At 33.9% G+C, this 21,957-nt stretch overlaps 2 protein-coding genes across 4 annotated transcripts in view; one reads left to right on the top strand and one right to left on the bottom strand.

The window, feature by feature from the left end:
• Nucleotides 1-21,957, bottom strand: part of LOC149475490 (scavenger receptor class B member 1-like) — an 89,484-nt gene that overhangs the window by 27,707 nt on the left and 39,820 nt on the right. The gene's annotated exons all lie outside the window — the stretch shown is intronic.
• On the top strand, nt 2,424-4,260 carry LOC149475492 (carcinine transporter-like). The gene has a single exon (XM_089713235.1). It carries the CDS (start codon nt 2,513-2,515, stop codon nt 4,163-4,165), a length of 1,653 nt encoding a protein of 550 aa, XP_089569361.1. The 5' UTR covers nt 2,424-2,512; the 3' UTR covers nt 4,166-4,260.

Below are 21,957 nucleotides of genomic sequence, written 5' to 3' on the forward strand. Positions count from 1 at the left end.
TCCCCCCCCCTCTATTTTTATAACTACGGGGTATAAAATTCTAAAAAAAATAGAGGTGATGCATGCTAATTAACTCTTTCAACGATTTTTGGTTTGATCAAAGTATCTCTTATAGTTTTTGAGATAGGTTGATTTAACTGTAATTTATTATATTTGCTGCTACGGAACCCTTTGTGCGCGAGCCCGACTCGCACTTGGCCGGTTTTATTTTATACATTCCGATGTTTTTTTTTCTTTAACGATACCTAACTATATTTTTAATGGATAAACTCGAAAGCTATTCAAATGGTTTTGAAATATTTTTACAGTGAAACCTACGCCTTAGTGATATAGGTTATACTTCGTTTTCGTATGATTTCGGGTCAACCTTTGCTAAGCCAAGGCGCGAGTCTAGTTATACGAAAAATAAGTTAAAACGTTAAACTGGACAAGGCTTTTAACTACTCCTCTGCCAATTGCAGTGTTTTGCAATTGTAAGTCATTTAATTAATATAATATGAAGTTATTCGATACATTTTTTTTCTTTATGACTATTATCTATACTAATTTTATAAAGCTGAAGAGTTTGTTTGTTTAAACGCGCTAATCTCAAGAACTACTGGTCCGATTTGAAAAATTCTTTCGGTGTTGAATAGCTTATTTATCGAGGAAGACGGTATCATCACGCTAAGACCAACAGAAGCGGAGACACGCGGGTGAAACCGCGGAGCGCAGCTAGTTATTAAATAAGGCAAAATGGATTTCTCAACTAGTTTAAGGTTCCAAATTTTATCCAAAACGGTACAGTGGCATAGTGACATAATTTTAGATAACTTTTATTTGACATTTTATTATTAGTATTGATAAGGATAGGGAAAAGAATTTGGGTAAGTGAATACGGAACGGAACAGAATTATTTCAAATATTAATAGGTACCATAGTAGTTTTAAAGTATCGTAAAGGTTAAGATTTTGTTTGTTTGAACGCGCTGTTCTCAAGAACTGATAATAATAGCATACCTTATACTTATTATACACAAAGAAACACAATAAGTGAACATATCCTTCCTAATATTATTATAAATGCGAAAGTTTGTGTGTATGTACATGTATCTATACATATAATAAATCTGTAGAAGGGTCAATTCTGTACATTGAAAATATTGAAAAAATAAATAGCAGGGGGTGTTACTGGATCGATATCAAACCCAAATATGTGATTAAAAAAATTTTTGTCTGTCTGTCTGTATGTGAAGACATCACGTGAAAACTAACTGTTCGATTTCGATGAAACTTGGTATAATTATACCTTATTATCCTGGGCGTAAAATAGGATACTTTTTATCCTGGAAAAATACGTAGAAAAAAAATTATCTTAATTTTTCAGTTTTATCCATAGACGTTGTTCTGTAGAACAGCGAACACACGTTGCGTATTATTATAGGCCTAGCCGTATTTGGGTCCAATAGATATTAATAAGATGTCATTGTCAGAGTTAATGGAGAAATAAACCATCCACGCGAAGACCGACATCCGCGCGGACGGAGTCGCGGGCGGAAGCTAGTACTAAATATAGAGGGTCACTTGGATTAACACATAGAATAGGTTTTAACCCGGAAACGGGAACGGGTTCTATGGGGGTTTTTCTTTGAAAACGCGGGCGAACTGTGGGCGGAAATCTAGTAAATAAATTTAAACACAAAAGCAGTAGGTACAACAGGCGATTACTGGTTCGAATTTAAAAAAATCTTTGGATACTGCATTTATCAATGAAAGATATAGTTAGACTATAGCTTACATTACGACCAATAAGAGAAGAGAAGAAAGATAGTAGACCAAGTCGATCAACTAGTATGGTATAAATTGAAAGCAAAAGCAGATTCTATAATAGTAGAATACATTGACTTGCAAGACGCAAATTACTAATTCGTAGATCAGGAGTCAGGACTTAGACCTAAATAAAATCTTAAAAACGACTGAACAAGTAGTATTTGATATACAGAAAATCTCACTTACCGCCTACCGGCAAAAATTTGTATTACCAGTACACCCTAAACACTAAGCAGTAAATATACTTCACAACCTCAGAAGTCAGAACTACTGAAAACAAATAAAAATCGGTTAAGCTACTTCGGAGGTATTAGATTGCAAAAGAGATACGAAAATTTCATAAAAGATGATGAATCTGGTCTTATCTATATAGATGATATCTCATATAATTAAAACGACAGTAATTAGATAAAAATAGCTTTAGATAACAACCATAGTAACTGAACTGACTGCCGGGAGACGAATATTACATCATCAATAAAATAGTTGTTTATCCACCTGTGTTTAATGCTTTTATAAGCGCCATAAACACCTATGATTTTACTTTATTTGCACAAGTGATAAATCTCACTATAAGAGGCGTAAGCGAAAAGCCTTAACGTAGTTCCTAAAGATAGGACGTATTATACATAATGTAATTCTTCTACATTTTAACACGAACAAAATAGCAAATAGACCACAAGCGGAACATCGATATCGATAAAATGACAGACTGCAAAAGTTCAAATGCCAATCAAGAGGTTGATTATGACGATCTGCTATCGTCTGCTGGTAAATTTGGCAAATACCAGTGGTATTTATTCTTTATAAGCGGTCCCTTTTATCTGGCTGATGTATGTGTTTATTTCGGTCAGCTATTCATCACTGAAGCGTCACCGAACCATTGGTGTTGGATACCAGAGTTGGAGAACTTAACGGCCATTGAAAGACGAACCTTGGCTGTACCATCAGATGAAAACAGTCGCTTTGGATATTCGCAATGTTCCGCCTATATAGCTAATTGGACAGAGGTCTTGTTAACTGGACAACATCCGAACGAAACATGGGGTGTTCAACCGTGCCAATACGGCTGGGAGTACAACAAAACAGAAATCCCATACCCGACTATCACCAGTGATCTTGGTTGGTTCTGTGATAGGAACAGCTATCAAGCGACCGCGCAGTCTGTTTTCTTCCTTGGGTCCATAGTAGGAGGGTTCATTATTGGCTGGATTTCTGACAGATTTGGACGAATACCTGCCGTCACAGTGAGTAACATGATCGGATGCTTCGCCAGCATTGTCTCAATTTATGCTTCGGATATTGTTGTATTTTCTGTTTGCCGATTCATTATGGGCATGAGTTATGACACTTGTATAATGATGGCATACCTTATAGTATTGGAATACGTGTCTCCGAAGTATAGGACAATAATAACAAATGTACCGTACGCAATTTTCTTAACGTTGGGTGCAACTGTGATACCATGGATTGCATTGGCTTGTAACAACTGGAAAATATTCAGTTTAGTGTCGAGTATCCCAATGGCATTCTGTGCGTTTGCTCCATTCATATTACCAGAGAGTCCACGTTGGTTATTATCCAAAAATCGAGTGGACGACGCTATTGGAAAAGTAAAGAAAATAGCAAAAACAAACGGTAAAACTATTCCGCCTGAATTGATTGAGGATTTCCAACTGTCAATGAAAAATAAGAAGGATGACGACAGCTGCAGTTTCGTGGAAGTTTTTAAGCGTCCATTAACTAGAAAAGTATTTATCTGTATGTGTTTAATGTACATGTGCTGTGCTATAGTGTTCGATTCGCTCGTCCGAAGCATAGGCTCGTTGGGTTTCGACTTTTTCCTATCATTTACTCTTATTTCCTTTACCGAATTACCATCGCTTATAATAGTGTCATTTGTTTTAGATCTAACCGGTCGTAAATTAATGTCAGAAATAACGCTCTCAGTGTGCGCTGTTTTTTGTATCGTTATGATTTTTATAGGCGGTGGTCTGCCATCAGTTCTTTGTGCAATAGCAGCTAGATTTGCTGCTAACATGTCAACTAATTCAGCTATGCAATGGTGTGCGGAGATCATGCCAACAGGAGTGCGAGGAACAGCAGCGAGTGTGGTACATATATGTGGGTATTTAGCTACAGTTATATCTCCGTATATAGTATACCTACGGAACTTCATACCATGGTTGCCCTTAGCAATAATAGGGGTGATAGCATTAGTAGGAGTGGTATGTTCTTTACCCGTACCAGAAACGGCTGGTAGGGTTATGCCACAGACTTTTGAGGATGCAGAAAATATGATTTTGAATAGGAAGTTGTTCGATGTGCCATTTTTAAATAAAAAAGTGAACAGATAGTTATGTAACCCAAGTGCTGTTTGAATTAAATTACGTTTAGTATAATGTCGACGTTAAGATTTATATTTGTTGTACAAATAAACGTCTTTTTGTAGTGTATGTGTTTTATTTTAATACCAATAGGAACAGGAGCCTTGTTTTAATGGTACTTAATGTAGTCGAAGCATCAGACTGAAAGCAAGATAATATTATGTCTATACTAATATTATACAGCTGAAGAGTATTTTTGTTTGTTTGTTTGATCGCGGTATCCTCAGGAACTACTGGTCTGATTTGAAAAATTATTTCGGTGTTAGGTAGCCCATTTGACCAGGAAGGCCTATATAGCCTGTAGGCTAAATATCATCACGCTAAGGCCAACAGGAACGGAGCCACGCGGGTGAAACCGCGGGGCATAGCTAGTAATATAATAAGACGATCATTAATTTACACATATTTATATGTATGTTTTTAATATATATTCACTATAAGGTAAATTTTTTTCAGAATAATGAAATGTATGTTATGTCAATACGATTTTATTAAAAGCAAAAAGGGGTCATCATTAAGGTTAAGCCATTAGCAGATTTCTCAAGGTTAGAGGAAATTTTTCATCTTATATTTTTGTATGGTCTAATTATGTATAATTTGATTGACACCTTAATGTATATTTATTTAGGGGCAATGTATTTTAATTGGCTTTTTATTCTTATGGTATTAATTATTATGTAATGATTATTTTTAGATTGTTTGTTACCATGTCGCTCAAAAATGGCTAAAGTAATGTAGAAGATGCTATTGCAGATTAATTGCAATTAACTAATTAATTTTTTTCAAACTCAACCTCAAACATTTATTTATTCAGACTTCTTCTAGAAGCACTTTTGAATCGCCATAACATATTTTTAACATTTACCACCGATTTGGAAAGCAGTATCTATGGAGAAGAACCGGCAAATGATAAATCTGTAGGTATTGATGAATGAAATTGCTTCCATTCCAAAGTAATTATTACCCAATTTTCAAAATCGAAGTAATAGATTATGTTTTTCTATACATTGATTTTAATTATCTCTATGTAATACACCTAATAGTTTTTAACCTAACCTACCTTTTTTCCCCCACATTGTTTAAATCTGATATTTAATTATATTACCTATTGATATTTAACTAAAGCCTAGAATCATGGTAAAACCTAGATGGATCTATAATTCTAAAACTATGATTACAGATTTCAGAATATTGCTATAGCTAATAATATCATGGAAGAACTTAGAACCTAGGTTTTAAAATTATGTATCTTTAATATTTTATAGCATTCAAAGGGTTTATAAATGAAATTTTTTTAAAGGATAGAAAAAATTCGATCACGAGGCGGGATTAGAACGCACGTGTTTTTGCCATACCGGGGCAAGGCCTCTCGGCCACACGTGAATCTGCCTCGACAATCGAATTTTTAAAATTAAATTCTTTTGTACATTGCATTGTCAGCCCATATTATATTATGTTCCCACTTTGGGACACAGGCTTCCTAGATGGCCACTATCTACCACGCTGGCCAAGTGCGGGCAGATGTCACATGGCGTCGAACTATTTTGTTCGCAAACATCACATTCCGAACTATGTTTTTAATACGCTTTTATAAGCTTCACCTGTATGCTTGTATGTAACATTTAGACTCAATTTTGACTTTAAATTTTCAATTCAAACTTTGTACACTTGAAATTGATATTTTTTGTTTTATGGCATTCAAATTACTGTATACGTATTACTTATACGTGCTTATACTTTGTACACTTATCAAGGATCGGTGACAATACAATAATTTCATGAGTTTAAGCGTGTTATTATTAAAGTATAAAAGTACTTAATAGTTTTTTAAACCATATTAATTATTCAACGATTAGAGCATTGTTGATAATGTTATGAACTGAAAAATTGTTTTTTACGCTCTGTTAGTCTCGAACTTTCGACTATATAATTAAAATCGGTTATCACTGTTCAATATTGCATGTTTTTGATAAAAAAAGGACACATTACGAAAGTACTGACTGACCATATTTGCTACACCATTTGCGAAATACCGATAAAAAATAAATGCGATATTTTCAATAAAAAATAATTCTGAAGTCTGAACTGTAATCAAGGTCAATCAAAATTAACATTACTAACTTATTTTTACGCTAATTATTTTATTTTTTGGTCATAAAAAATTATCTTGTTTCCATCGTGTTAGAACAATTCCATGTACTTATCTATATTTAATTATATTTGTATGTGAATTAATTTAGTAACTGGATTCATGAGCTCGCGTTATCTGATAAAAAGCTTATATTCTGAGAAAGAATTTAAACTATCTCTGTGACGGAAATTCATACTAATCCAGTCAGCTGTTTTGACGTAAAAATCACGCTTTTTTCTTAAAATATATTTGTAGAAATGAGATATTTAAAAGTAAAAAACTACAAATACTTCTTTCTTCTGTAAGTCAATCTCAAAATCTTATTTAGACTAATATTATAAAGCTGAAGAGTTTGTTTGTTTGTTTGAACGCGCTAATCTCGGGAACTACTGGTCCGATTTGAAAAATTCTTTCGGTGTTTGATAGCCCATTTATCGAGGAAGGCTATATATCATAGGTTAGGTTATATATCATCTCGCTAAGACCAACAGGAGCGAAGCACTGCGGGTAAAACCGCGGAGCAAAGCTAGTAAAAAAAATTTTTTATTTCAAAGAAATATATGTAGTAGGTAGAATATAATATTAGATTATGCTTTCTTCAAAATTGATGAGACATTTTTAATAAAAAAAAACGAAAAAAAACTGCAAATAAAACCGTTTAAATATGTAATTATCATATTAAATTAATTAATTCTCTTTTGATTTGCAAATATTAAAGTTAATTACGTTTTTGAAATTTAAATAAATAGTTGGTTTTTATAGGCCGTATATAATAAAAGGTTGTCTTAGGTCAGTTCCAAACGACTTTTTATTACTTATAAAAGAAACAAGTTTTTTTCGCAAATACTTAAAATTAATATTTGTTTATGTTTGAGCGCTTATAAATTATATGGAACTGTCAGATTTAGTTTTTTAGCAATCAATTGCTTGAGAGAAAAGGTTATGTTTATCGTCATTAGCGTATCTATACTAATATTATCTATACTAATATTATAAAGCTGAAGAGTTTGTTTGTTTGTTTGTTTGAACGCGCTAATCTCAGGAACTACTGGTCCGATTTGAAAAATTCTTTCGGTGTTATAGATAGCCCGTTTATCGAGGAAGGCCTATATATCATCACACTAAGACCAATAGGAGCGGAGCAATGCGGGTAAAACCGCGAGGCACAGCCTAGTAAATGATATGTACATATTATTACTCAATGTTTTATATTTTTGAATCTATAAGTCTGAATATAATTCTAAACCCCACAACCTCTTCAGGAAATAAAACTTTATGGTTACTACTCAGATAGATATCGATATTTGCCGCCATTACGACGATTATGAATAAACGTCTAAACTCAAATAAACTCAAACATTTATTTATTCAATTAGACTTCTTCTAGAAGCACTTTCGAATCGTCATTACATATTTTTAACATTTACCACCGATACTAACTACAAAGACGGCCGATCATAGACATTTAGGCTCTACACTATCGTGACTGCCTCTACTTGCCCAACGCTGCTCATTGTGAAGACGGACGATTATTATGTAAATTCAAAATGTGTGATTAATGGTAAATGGTAAAACTATATTTATATATGACGATTCATAAATGCTTCTAGAAGAAGTCTTATTCAATAAATAAATGTTTGAGTTTGAAAAGTCCAATAAAGAATCCATTTAAAAGACCATAACTTAAAATACTGATGGAAGATTAGTCGAAAAAAACATAATCACACGGAATCCGACAAAAACATAAAAATGATATACGAATAAAAAATAATCGAAGTTAATTTGAACGGTGTTTCCCAACGGAAGATTTTAAGATATCTTTAAACTTTATCATATCACGATATAGAGATACAACCAGTAGGGAAACTTCATACAATGACGCGAAATTTTGTGGGTCATTTGTAACAGGATGGCGGTTCTACAGGAGTCTTAGTACGCAATGACAAAAAGAAAAATGATGGTCCGAACGCTGATACCGGATGCGTTAAGATACTGTAATATAAAATATAACAGTATCTTAAGATAAAATATTATAGTATCTTCACCGTGTGTGACGCGCCTTACGATTCTCGTAAACACGCTTAATTGTGTGCGTGGGCCATTTCGAACGTTTGTATGAAGTTTCCCTACTGGTTGTAACTGTTTACTGTGGTAATATGGTTTTCAAGCGTTTCGATCACGGTATATCAACGGCTTTTGCAATGTGGAATGGAAATTTTTGCGTCCTTCGTGTTAATATACACGTTTATTAGCTTCACCTGTATGTTTGTATGTAACCGACTCCTGACTCCATTTTGACCCATTAAACGGACAGATTTATTCAAACTTTGTACACTTATCAAGGATCGGTGGCAATACAATAATTCGTTTCTTCGTTTTTTAACTATTAATTTAACATTTATATTAATTTAACACATTTTATAAGGTTGAGTTGTAACTAAGTAATTTAATATAAGTAACTTAGAAACGAAGTAGTTATTTAATACCTAATTAAATAAGTACCTATTATACTAAGTGGTTAGTGGCTCTATCTAATATATTCTAATATATATATATTATAAAGGCGAAAGTTTGTAAGGATGTATGGATGTATGGATGTATGGATGTTTGTTACTCTTTCACGTAAAAACTACTGAACCGATTACAATGAAATTTAGCACACATATAGAGGGTAACTTGGATTAACACATAGGATAGTTTTTATCCCGGAAATCCCACGGGAACGGGAACTATGCAGGTTTTCCTTTGCAAACGCGGGCGAAGCCGCGGGCGGAAATCTAGTCTATAATAAAATGTGTGCGTATACTAGTACACGTAAGAAGTGAAACTTCTTTATGACCTTATTTTTCAAAAAATAATTTACTATATGCAACTTTACAGAAATACGTCGCATCACGCGTGGTAGGGATAAGAAAAAGATGGCGCGTAACGAAAAAATGTTACACTAATTTTTTTTCCAACCCCGATAAAGTTTCACTTCAAAAATGCATCGACATGCGTAGTTCTCATCATACATAGGGACAGACAGCCGCTATGGAATTTTAGATACGTAATGTGAAAACTAAACTTGGCGTAATAAAAATCTAATATCTTGACTGATTTTGGCACTTATGTTACATTAAAACTTTTCAAGTTAGATACAATGCAATATATCACAGTAATTTTGTAACTTTTTTGTTAGAGACTTTAATTATAAAAACTAAGAGCGAGCGCGCACGAGCAACTTTGTCTCCGCAACAATTTTGTCTCCGCAACTATTTTGTCTCTCCAGCCATGGGCTAGTATGAAAGTGCGCGTACGTAGCGACGCAACTCCCGGGAGACTTTTTTGTCCGCGGGTTCGGAGACAAGCCCGCGACGCAACTGTCGCCCTATCTATTGGTTTCAATGCAAGTGCGCGCACGGCGACAAAAATGTTGCCTGTCGGCGGCCGCCGGCCAGTTGCCGCGTTAACCGGCGTAGCGATAATACGTATTTATGTCAACGTATTTATTCTCGTACACAGTAGTTTTAACCGACTTCAAAAAAAGGAGGAGGTTATCAATTCGGCCGGTATATTTTTTGTATGTATGTATACCAATTACTCCAAGGTTTCTGAACCGGTTTACGTGATTCTTTTATTTTTTGATGCGGAATGGTGTGGAATTGGTCCCATAAATTTTATTCGGATAAGCCCAGTAGTTTTTATTTTATGAGCATTTTTGTCTGGTCTCGATGACTTAATTGAAATGTAGCAAGTAACTTTGATTCATTTCCAGGTAACCGATTGAGCTGAAATTTTGTATACGCATGTAAATTGGATAACGATGAAACATTATTATGACATAGAGCTGATTTAATGATGGAGTCGGAAGGTGGTCATAGGAACTTAGTAATATATTGACTCAACTTTATCGAGTTTGGGCTCGTTTGATTCGTGTTGAAAAATACACTAAAAAGTATTAAATAAAAACTACTTTACTTTTTACAATTACGATTACATATCTATACTAATATTATAAAGAGGAAAGGTTTGTAGGTATGTATGGTTTTCAGTTTTCACGCATAAACTACTGAACCGATTACAATGAAATTTAGCACACATATCTCTATATGTGTGCTAAAGTATGAGTAACTTGGATTAACACATAGGATAGGTTTTATCCCGGAAATCTCACGGGAATGGGAACTATGCGGGACAAGAGCACAGACCACAACCGTCTCTTCGAAAACCATGTTGATAAATGAAGAAAATTTTAAAGAAAAAGTTGCGTTGCTGTCGCTTTCGTGAGCGCATCGTTCAAAACTTTGCGAGGAGACAGCGACAGAGACAAAATAGTTGCCGGGCAACTAAGTTGCTCGTGGGCGCTCGCTCTAAGGCATTAAATTGAAGTATAGTGGAGTTTTTTGTTCCTAAGATTTGACTAGATAGATCTTTAAACCTGTAATTAGTAGATTAGTAAATGTACTTATATATGTGTGTGAGAACTTTAAACCTATTCGACGCTTAAATAAATGTGCTTATATATAATGTATGTGTGTGTGTGTGTGAACTTATGAATAATATTGTTCAGTTTTTATTTGTGTATAAAATCTTCGCCGCTTTATTCAAAAGTGTAGCAGTATCCAATCTTATGGACAGTTTCCGGAACTATATTTTGGATGATGTAATGATTTTTTTAAGTGGGTGTATGTATTTTGTATATTTATTTGGCAAGCTAGCGTAATATGGCTATCTGTAGCATTTGGATTAATGTATTTTAAATACCACATATATTATACTAAGAGTGCTCCGCGGTTTTACCCGCAGAGCTCCGCTCCGGTCTTAAGATGATATATTATACAGGATGTAATCGTTGTGTGCACAGACGATTATTCCGTAACTATTACCTACAGATATCAAAAAACTTTAAATTGATATCGAAAGTACTTAACCTAATAAGTAAAATGGCGATAATAAATTTTTTAAAATAAAACGAGAAAGTTACTTAGCAACGAGATAGTAAGTTCCCAAGAAGTAGTAGATACCTACTACATGCGCTACCTATACTAGTACTAATTTTTAAGTATTATGTATCTGGTTAAAACTTAACATTAAAATAAAGTACAAAATAATACAGTAAAAGTTCTTTATTCGCGGGCAATAGGTTCCGTAAATGTGCCGCGAATAGAGAAACCGTGAATATGGAATGGTAATTTGTATGGGATTGTAGGGGATACGTTCCTAGGTGACGAAAAAAGGAAGCAAATACATAAAGAAATCAGTTTTATTGAAATTTTTGACCATACATTATTATTAATTACCATTTAATTAGGTATTATCTTCAGGTTTAGGTCAATGGCTTAGCACTTTTTACTCGTTTTTTAGTCGACATCATAAATTCGTAGTTGTAGTTCAGGCGTTTTCTAAGGATAACAATTGATTTTTATTTAGGTAAATACATATATGTATGTACCGATGTACCGATTTGCTCCGCGAATAAAGAATTTTGGGCCGCGAATATAGAAATTAGGTCGCATTTTTTCCACCCGCGAATAGTGAAACCGCGAATGAAGGAAGCGCGAATAAGGAACTTTGACTGTATAAAAATGTTATGGAAAGTGTCAAACGACAGACAATTAGAACACATTTTTGTTAATGCGTAAAGCGCGTCACACACGGTGAAGATACTATCTATAATATTTTATCTTAAGATACGGTAATATAAGGTATCCGGTATCAGCGTTCTGACCATCATTTTTCTTTTTGTCATTGCGTACTAAGACCCCTGTAGAACCGCCATCCTGTTACAAATGACCTACAAAATTTCGGGTCAGTTGTAACAGGATGGCGGTTCTACAGGGGTCTTAGTACGCAATGACAAAAAGAAAAATGATGGTCAGAACGCTGATACCGGATACCTTAAGATACTATAATATAAAATATTACCGTATCTTAAGATAAAATATTATAGTATCTTCACCGTGTGTGACGCGGTTTATGTTTGAATGTAAATTAAAAGTGAAGTCCCATGTCCCCTAGTGGGGTAAGGGGCACAAGCATTATGCATACATCTGTTTCACTGATCGATTTTCTTTAGGGACAAGTAGGTGATCGGCCTTCTCTGTCCTGCCAGATCGAGACATATTTTTTTTCTTCGTCTCCACCGGGAATCGATTATCGAACCCAGGACCCCTCGGTTCTACGCTCACGCGTCACCACTCACCAGTGGGTCGACACTTAGAACATCGTTTTGGTTAGGATTCCATTATCAAGCAATTTTAAACTTCATTCAATTGACATAGAGTTCAAATTATTTTGCACTTTTCCAAGACCTAAGGGCGAGTCTGGCATGCCAACATTTAGAAAAAATAAAAATATTTCTAATGTTGGCCTCTCCGATGTAATCATATATTATAAGATTTAATATTTTAGTTTTAATTATTTATTATTATTTCTTCTTTTTTTTTAAACCTTATTTTTGTACATTTTTATTTTAAGCTAGTACATTTATAAATTATTTCTTTATTTCTTCAATTTCTTGTCAATGGTTAAGACTTAAGCATAGACAACGTCTTGATGTTGATTCGTTGTTTGTTAATTTGAATTCAAAATGGCGTTTTATTTTGTTTTGGTGGAAGTTAAACAAAATTTGTTCTTCATAAATCGTAGATTTTGTTATTTACTCAGTTAATCAAAGTGTACATTGAATTTGTTAATTTGTAGTATTTCTGCCAAAAGTGAAAAAAGAAGAAAAAGTGTTATGTGTAAACAATGTTAAAATCTTTGTGTGTACTTAATAGTTATTTGATTTATGACTTAATATTTGCAATATGTACCCAATGACTGTTCTATAAGGAAGATAAAACATAATAATTACATAACAATTTATGAGAAAACTTCTCTATTACGTCATGTTCTGGCTGTAGAATCAATTGGAGAGATATTATTATGTCCAAAGAAAACAACGGCTTCTTCATATACAATTCCAATATGGCGATCCGAACGGCAACGATATATTATTGGTATCGAAATTTAGAACGAGATTTTAAAATAGAAATCCCGCAAAATGTTTCAAGGAAAAGTATAAAATGTGAATCAACTGTATTCACATAATATTTAAGCCGTTAACCGAATTAAGTCCTACATGCCTAAATAAAGATATTCAGCAAAATTCAAATGGAATTAACCATTTTTGCCTATTATAGTGAGTTCTAATATTAAGTATATAAAAATGTTATTATATAATTATAAATATTATATTATAATAAACTTATTGATCTACATTGTTGGTGTTTTATTTTTAATTTCCTATAAATTTGAATAAGGATGAGAACTAGTAGTGATGTTACCCAGCATCTAAATTTTATCGATATCGATATGAAGTTTTATCGATAATATGCACTCAAAAAGACATCACTAGCACGTCAACTTTTAAATGTTGGCAGCAATGTGTGTCATTTTTGACGTAAGTGAGCTTATGTTGGTATATAAGATTCGCCCTTAGCCAATACATGCATATGTGTGCGTGAGCTCGAAATCCAAGTACTGAGTGCCGTCTCTTACTATATTACTTGCTCTGTGCCACTCACCACTGTACCAAGGAGGCGGTCAATGAAAAGGTTATGTTTGATTATTTTCTTCAAACCAAATTTCTTAATTTATTAACAGTTATTAAATACACTTGTAATTAATGTATATATATATAACTTATCCAAAAATCCAAATGGTCGTCGACCGTGACATTTTGATGCAAAGACTCAAAAATATTCTTCTAAATATTGTAGATGTAAATTATTGCGGAAAACAATTGTTTTATTATTATTAATTCTTTTGTTTTATCTTGATACATGTAATGAAAAATAAAAAAATAGTCTAAAGCTAAAAAGTATTAAAATTCATAAAGCACGTTTTTTATTTTGATATTTTAAGTTTTTATAGCTTTCAAATCCTATCCCACTTCCTACTAATATTAAAGATTGTGAGGATGGATGTATGTTTGTTACTCTTTCACGCAAAAATACTACTGAACCGATTACAATGAAATTTAGCACACACATAGACGGTATCTTGGATTAACACATAGGACGGTTTAATCCCGGAAATCCCAAGGGAATGGAAACTTTGCGGGTTTTTCTTTGAAAACGCGGGCGGAAAGCTAGTGCATTATAAATATAAATTTTAAAAGAATAGAAAATTTTCGTCACGGGATTCGAATCCCGGTCTAGTGATCGAATTATTTCTGTTCTTTATAAATTTATCCTCTTTAGTTTACTACTCTAAATCTATTGTTATAACTAGCCCACTAGCCTCACTTTTTGAAAGTCGGTTAATTTAATACCTTTGCAAATACAATAGGTGACCCTTTCAAAAGTGAACTGTAGTTATTTATGGGTTAGGGTTGCCTAATAGATAATTATAAGTATTAACTATTAATTAAAATAGCCTGAGGGTAGTGTTTAGAGAAATGTTGAAATCGAGTGCTTGTTCGATTCCTGATGGAGACAATAATATGTACAATAATATCATAGTCCGTTAACAAACTTATAATTACACTTTATTGTAATATGTACAACCATTAAATAACAAAAACAATAAAAATAAGATATATGGTACTAGAAAGACGTATTACAATTGGCGGCCTTATCACTAAGCAGTGATCTCTGCCAGGCAACCAAGCGGCAAAAAAGCGAAATACATATTTAGTAATCTTTTTTTTTATTGAGCACTTACTATAAAAATGCTATGTAACAGAGCAATAATGTAACTTTCCATTGAAGAAAGTATTTTCAAAACCAATATACCGAAGTTTTAAGCTGTTCCCATTACAAACAAATGTTCAGACCTCAGTAATTCAATTATCATTCAAGTGTAGTAAAACATGTATTTAATATCAATAAAAATCTCACACTAAATTCACAATTTTAAATAAAACATTCAATTTTATTAACTGACAACCCTACGACCAAACCCGTTAAGGTCAATAACCTTTCGCAATGCCATGCTTTGATTTGACCGCGAATTCTTATTTTATCAATTCCTTTCGAATTTCCGGGTTTTACTGTAACTTGTAAGGGCCTTTTCGCAACTTGGCTCATTTTAGAGTTCCGTAGTTTATATCTAGGTGATAAATTCTATAAGTGATAATAGGTTCTTATCTGCATAACATAAAACGTATATTTTTTTGTCCTAATGCGGACTGTAAAATGTCATAATATTTAGTAGGACATTTAAGCGCATCACACACGGTGAAGATACTATAATATTTTATGTTAAGATTCTCTAATATCAAATATTACAGTATCTTAAGGTATCCGGTATCAGCGTTCTGACCATCATTTTTCTTTTTGTCATTGCGTACTAAGACCCCTGTAGAACCGCCATCCTGTTACAAATGACCCGAAATTTTGTGTTGTGGTTAAGTGGTTTAGGAGTCCATTGAGGACAAATATTGTGACACGAGATTTATATATATATTAAGATTGGTTGGTATAGGGATATAAGTACTTCATAGATTGATACTACTCCAGTCAGTGAAGGAACATATACGCGAACCAAACAATTTGTTCTTTTGTCTCTGCAGTTGGGTCTAAGGGTGTTTTTCCACTAGAGATGTGCGAGGATGCGTAGGGATGTGTTTGTAAAGAACCAATAGTATCGCTTCAAACGCTAAATGAAGAGATATTTAAAACTTATATAAAAAATGTACTAGTTCATTGAGCCTATTACAGTATTAAGGAATATATGGACGATAAAAACCCATGGAGGGTTGTCGCGTAAAAACCACAGGACAGTTCTTTGGCATACCACTATAAATTATGATGTTACATATGTAATTTGTAAAATTAAATTGTAAAACTGACATGATTAAAAAGAGCAACTATGGAGTTTCTTGCCGATTCTTCTCCGTAGATACTGCTTTCCGAATCGGTGGTAAATGTTAAAAATATGTAATGACGTTTCAAAAGTGCTTCTAGAAGAAGTCTAATTGAATAAATAAATGTTTGAGTTTGATATGACACATTCCGCCCTACGCTTGCACATCTCTGGTGGAAAAGCGCCATTATTGTGATTTTAAATATCATTTTAAGTTACTTATATCTATAATCGCAAAAATATTAATATCTAATAATCTCCCATCGCTTTGCTCAGCAAAAAATTAACCAACAAAAAGTGATGTACGCTTGCGTATACACGAATATAGTTTTTTACCTGTCAAAATTAGATAAATGATATAACGATAACATATTTTTTGTCTATATGACGTAGGAAGTTTGATTGCGAACTAGCTTTGTGCTTGGCTTTGCTTGTACAGGCTTCAGGGTTTTCCGCACTCTACAGCCGCATATTATGAGTATCCTACTAATATTATAAATGCAAAAGTTTGTATGTTCGTTTATTTGTTACTCCGTCATGCAACTGCTGAACTGATTTTAATGAAATTTTGGCAGTTGGCACACATAGATAACTTGAAGATATTTTTTATCCGGAAACGATGTAGGAACTTGAACTATGCTGGTTTTTCTTTAAAAAAGCGGGCGAAGCCGCGGGCGGAAAGGTAGGATATAATAATATGTACCTAATTTAAATTTTTATAGAACATTACGCTTAAGACAGATACCTAACATTAGGATCGGGACAAACAAGAACGAACAGACAAATTTATGTTCTGGCATTACATCGTATTTAGTACCTCATCATCAGCCCATATACGTTCCCACTGCTGGGACACGGGCCTCCTATGAGGGTACAGGCCATAATCCACCACGCTGGCCAAGTGCGGGTTGGCGGATGACACATGTCGTCGAACTTTTGATTCTTCGACATGTCGGTTTCCTCACGATGTTTTCCTTCACCGTTCGAGCAGTGGTGATGTTACAACATGCGCAGATAAATTGAAAAATCAATTTATTTCCTGCGCGCTCGCCTGGTCTCGAACCCCGGACTTATCGATTCGAAGTCCGAGGTCTCACCGCTGAGCCACCACTGCTCTTTTAGTACAGTAATTTAGTACAGTACATACCAATAATACAGTACGTATATTATCTGTTGTATTAATAACAACTCGCTTCAGAGAACTGTTATTTTCAAATTACAGACAGATACGTCGATTTTATATATACATACGTAGTTAGATATGACTGGCCGAATTTCAAAGCGGTTTTAACTGGTTCAAACCGCTTCCTTGGCGCAGTGGTTAATGTCTAAGAATAATAATTAATATCTAACACTAGCGGTCCGCCCCGGCTTCGCCCGTGGTACATATTTAGTATTTACGTTTTCACTACATAAAAACCATCCTCGTACTTCAAGGAATATAATAAAAAAATAATTATCGAAATCGGTTCAGCCGTTCCTGAAAAACTTTTTTTCCTGAAATACTTTCATGATTTTTCCTGAAAAACTTGACGACTTTATTTGTTTGCAGGGAACCTTGAGGGAAATGCCAGATAATTTTGAAGCTCGTGTGGTATTCGGGAGATTATTTTTCCGTCCCAAATGTCGGCCACTAATTTCACAATTGAATTGAACCTGTCAGTTTGACGTCAAGGACCAGAGAAAATTTTCAAAAAATTATCAGTATAATACCATGTAGGTTGTACCACGTGACGTCGAATGGTGCAATTCTATTGGTCGATATTTGGGTCGGAAAAATAATCATTGGAATTGTATGGGAATATAATTTTTTTATCAATTTTAAAGTGAATACCTATTGTTCAATTAAAATGAAAACGTCCACATTATTCTACAGATATATCTATAGAATATATTATTCTCAAGTTGTAATTTAATCATGACTAATATTATAAAGCTGAAAAGTTTGTTTGTTTGAACGCGCTAATCTCGGAACTACTGGTCCGATTTGAAAAATACTTTCGGTGTTAGATAGCCCATTTATCGAGGAAGGCGTTTATATCATCACGATCCGGCACCTCCGACACGCTCCGACAACAGGAGCGGAGAAATGCGGGTGAAACCGCGGGATACAGCTAGTATAATAATAAGATAAAAATATTTTTACATGTATGACGAGAATACGAGATAAGTACATTGAAATTTGAAATACTATTGAAATATCACTGATCGCTTTTCTACAATTTTTTTCCCCGCTTTGTAACAAACTAAAAACTTATCGAGCGTATTTTTAAAAATTAAAACCAATATACCCAAAAAAGCGATTTATTACTTTATTACGTCTGGGAAATTAAATCCAAATTAATTGACGGATCCACTTTGTTTTATTTTATTAAATTCTGAATGATTAATGATATTTGTATGGAAATAATGTGGTATATTAACGGTTAATATGACGATATAGTTACATCGTTAGATGATCACGTTTTTTGGAATATTTTATCAATTTAATTTATTATCTATACTAATATTATAAAGCTGAAAAGTTTGTTTGAACGCGTTAATCTCAGGAACTACTGGTCCGATTTGAAAAATTATTTCGATGTTAGATAGCCCATTCATCGAGGAAGGCTATAGCCGTTTTACCCACATGGCTCCGCTCCTGTTGATCTTAGCGTGATAATATATAGCCTATAACCTTCCTCGATGAATGGGCTATCTAACACCGAAACAATTTTTCAAATCGGACCAGTAGTTCTTGAGATAAGCGCGTTCAAACAAACAAACGCATCAGCTTTATAATATTAGTATAGTATATAGATGTGGCCTACAATACCATTTATTCATCGATTTAGGAAACGTGACCAAAAACAATAAGTTTGTATAAATTTACATAAAGACAAAGAGCACACACACGTGCATAATTTACATATTTTGGGTTTTAAGGATTTTACGAACATTTATAAAATGTAATCTGATACTGCAGACTTTTATAGTTCAGGAAATAAATCAGATGCGTCACTAGATTAGCCGACGATGGAATGGCAGAAAATTAAATTTATTTAACTCGAGTATAGATTTATTAGTAAGCTAAGAGGTGTTTTTAGAGTTAAAAATAGATTTTAGATATGTTATAGTTCAGTATGTACACATAATAAAGTCGTAGGAAAGTCAAAACTATACATTGAATATTTTTTTAAATATTTCTTGGGGCGGGGCGTTAATATATAGACTACAATCGACATGGAAACCAAACATATAGTTTAGAATTTTGTCTGTTTATCTATGTATGACCGGGCTAAACTCAAAAAGTACTGCATGGATTTACTTGGTAGATAGCTTGAGATCTGTGAAAGGACATGGGATAGGTTTTATCCGGGAAATCCCACGGGAACGTGAACTATGCGGGTTTTTCTTTTACTACGCGGGCGAAGCCGCTGGCGAAAAGCTAGTCTATCATATACGGCTTCTATATATACCTACCTAATAATAAAAATGAATCACCAAATGTGTTGCTAAGCGTATAAATCTCGAGAACATCTCGAACATTCGACCATTTTTTCAAGCTTTTGTAGGCACAAGGCAAATAGGGCAGAACAAAGCCTGCTGGGAAAGCTAGTACCTACCTAATATTAAAAAAATGTCGTATTGAAAACAGCTTTTTAATAAGACTCAAGGATTTAACAATTTTAATATTGTTTGTTTCCGCTACTGTATAAAATTTAAATAACCACTCAGTGAGTCATGTCAGTTTTCCCTTATATTTAGATTCATATAAATTCAATGATTTAGCATTTATATTATTTGCTTTGATTATTAAATAAAAGGTATATTTGAAAAGCCGGCTACTCACGTGTACCTGCCGCAGGGGCAATATTGGAACAATCTCGGTTGCACGGCGGTTGGAGCAATTTCAGCTGTTCCCTAAATTGCCCCTGCTTGCACACATTACAAAAATGTGGCTCCATTTTTGTAATTATTATTAAGGGTGCAATAGGCATGACGACAGTATCCATAAATGATCGTATTAGTGTTTTTAAGGGAAAATGTATGATAAATAAATTAAATATAGTGACTTAGAAATCTTAAAAACATTAAGATTAATGAGATTATCAATAAAATAAAACATTGAAATTCTGCAGTTGGCCATTTTGACTAAAACACGCGTGACGTCACGTCTACGTAAACAACTCACAACAACTTCGCGGCAGGTGTATTTTGTTGTTATGAATATGCTGAGAATACGCATTTTTATTTATTTTCTATTTTTTCACGTATGCTTTATCGACTCAGAACAGAAATATAATTGCGAATTCACGAATATGTGGTTCGGGTTTCTCTGCGTCAAATTTATACAATCATTTCATATTATTTTCTCACTTTAAACAATTACTAACACTTTTTTTGGGTATTATTTTTATGTAGATTCACATTGCAATACTGCACACCACTTATAAACTTTGAAATTAGATTCTATAACACTTTATAATTAAATATTTGTTTAATTTTACTTCGCTATGCATACAGATAATTACGTATTTACGTAAGAGTGACGTCACGCCTACGCCATGACACCTGTGAGCTGTTTTAGCACAGTTAATAAATATTTTTTGAAAAATGGCTTTTATCTTTGTTAAATTTAAGTATATTAGCGAAATATAGGGTTTTTCTTGTTTAATAAACGTATACACACATTATGGAAGAGGTTTTGAAAATCTTTCGTCATGCCTATTCCAATATTGCCCGTGCTGCAGGTACGTGAGTAGCCGGCTTTATACAGTCATCGATTTACCGATAGGCTGTAGCTGTCAATTACCAATTCAAATAGGTTCATTTCATTTTATATTTTTGCAAGTCATTTTTATCGCTAAGATTGTATTGCATAATTTAATATCTTGTTTCGCAAACATTTCGGGACAAATATATTTCGAGACAATTTTCACACACGGCACGATCTGATCCCATACTAAGCTTTCGCTTGTGTTATGGAAACCAGATGGCTGATAAACATACATATATAATTTTAAATAAACACTTATATAGATAATTAACACCCAGACACAGAGCAAACATCTATGTTCATCACACAAATATTTGCCCCGGGTGGGGATCGAACCCACGACCTCTGGCTTGGAAGGCAGGGCCACTACCAACCAAGCCAACCGGCCAGTCAAAATGTGTGTGAAGATGACTGTTACTCTTTTACGCAAAAACAGCTGATCGGATCTGTATGGAATTTGGTACAGAGATAGATTATAGCCTGGATTAGCACATAGGCTGTCTAGTGTCTACGCGCGCGATGTCGTGTCCACTGTCCAGCTAGTAACTACATAGTAGATATAAAACAAAGTCGATTCCTGTATGTCTGTCCCTATGAATACTTAAAAACTACGCAAAAGATTTTGATGCGTTTTTTAATAGATAGATGGTTCAAGGGGACGTTTTTAGTAAGTAGTAGTTTTATACAAAGTGGGCAAAGCCGCGGACGAGAATCTAGTTTATTAAATAGGTAGGTATATTAGTCTAACGCTATCAAAGTCCTATCAAGATTGGCGAATCAGTTTTGTTGATGACATGATCAATGAAATCTTATAAAAAAAATGTGTGCGTGTACTAGTGTACGTACACGTAAGAAGTGAAACTTCTCTATGACCTTATTTAAAAAAAATAATTTACTGTATATGCAACTTTACAGAAATACGTCGAATCACGCGTGGTAGGGATAAGAAAAAGATGGCGCGTAACGTAACGGAAAAATGTCACGCGTAACGAAAAAATGTTACACTAAATTTTTTTCCAACCCCGATAAAGAAGTTTC

This window comes from Colias philodice, chromosome 30 (assembly GCF_061535455.1).
Source record: "Colias philodice isolate Cphi_HAF_F1 chromosome 30, ilColPhil1 Martin Lab GWU primary, whole genome shotgun sequence".
NCBI classification, from domain to species: Eukaryota; Metazoa; Arthropoda; class Insecta; order Lepidoptera; family Pieridae; genus Colias; species Colias philodice.

Coding starts and splice junctions, on each gene's coding strand:
- LOC149475492 (XM_089713235.1), top strand. CDS start 2,513: ATGACAGACTGCAAAAGTTCAAATGCCAATCAAGAGGTTGATTATGAC.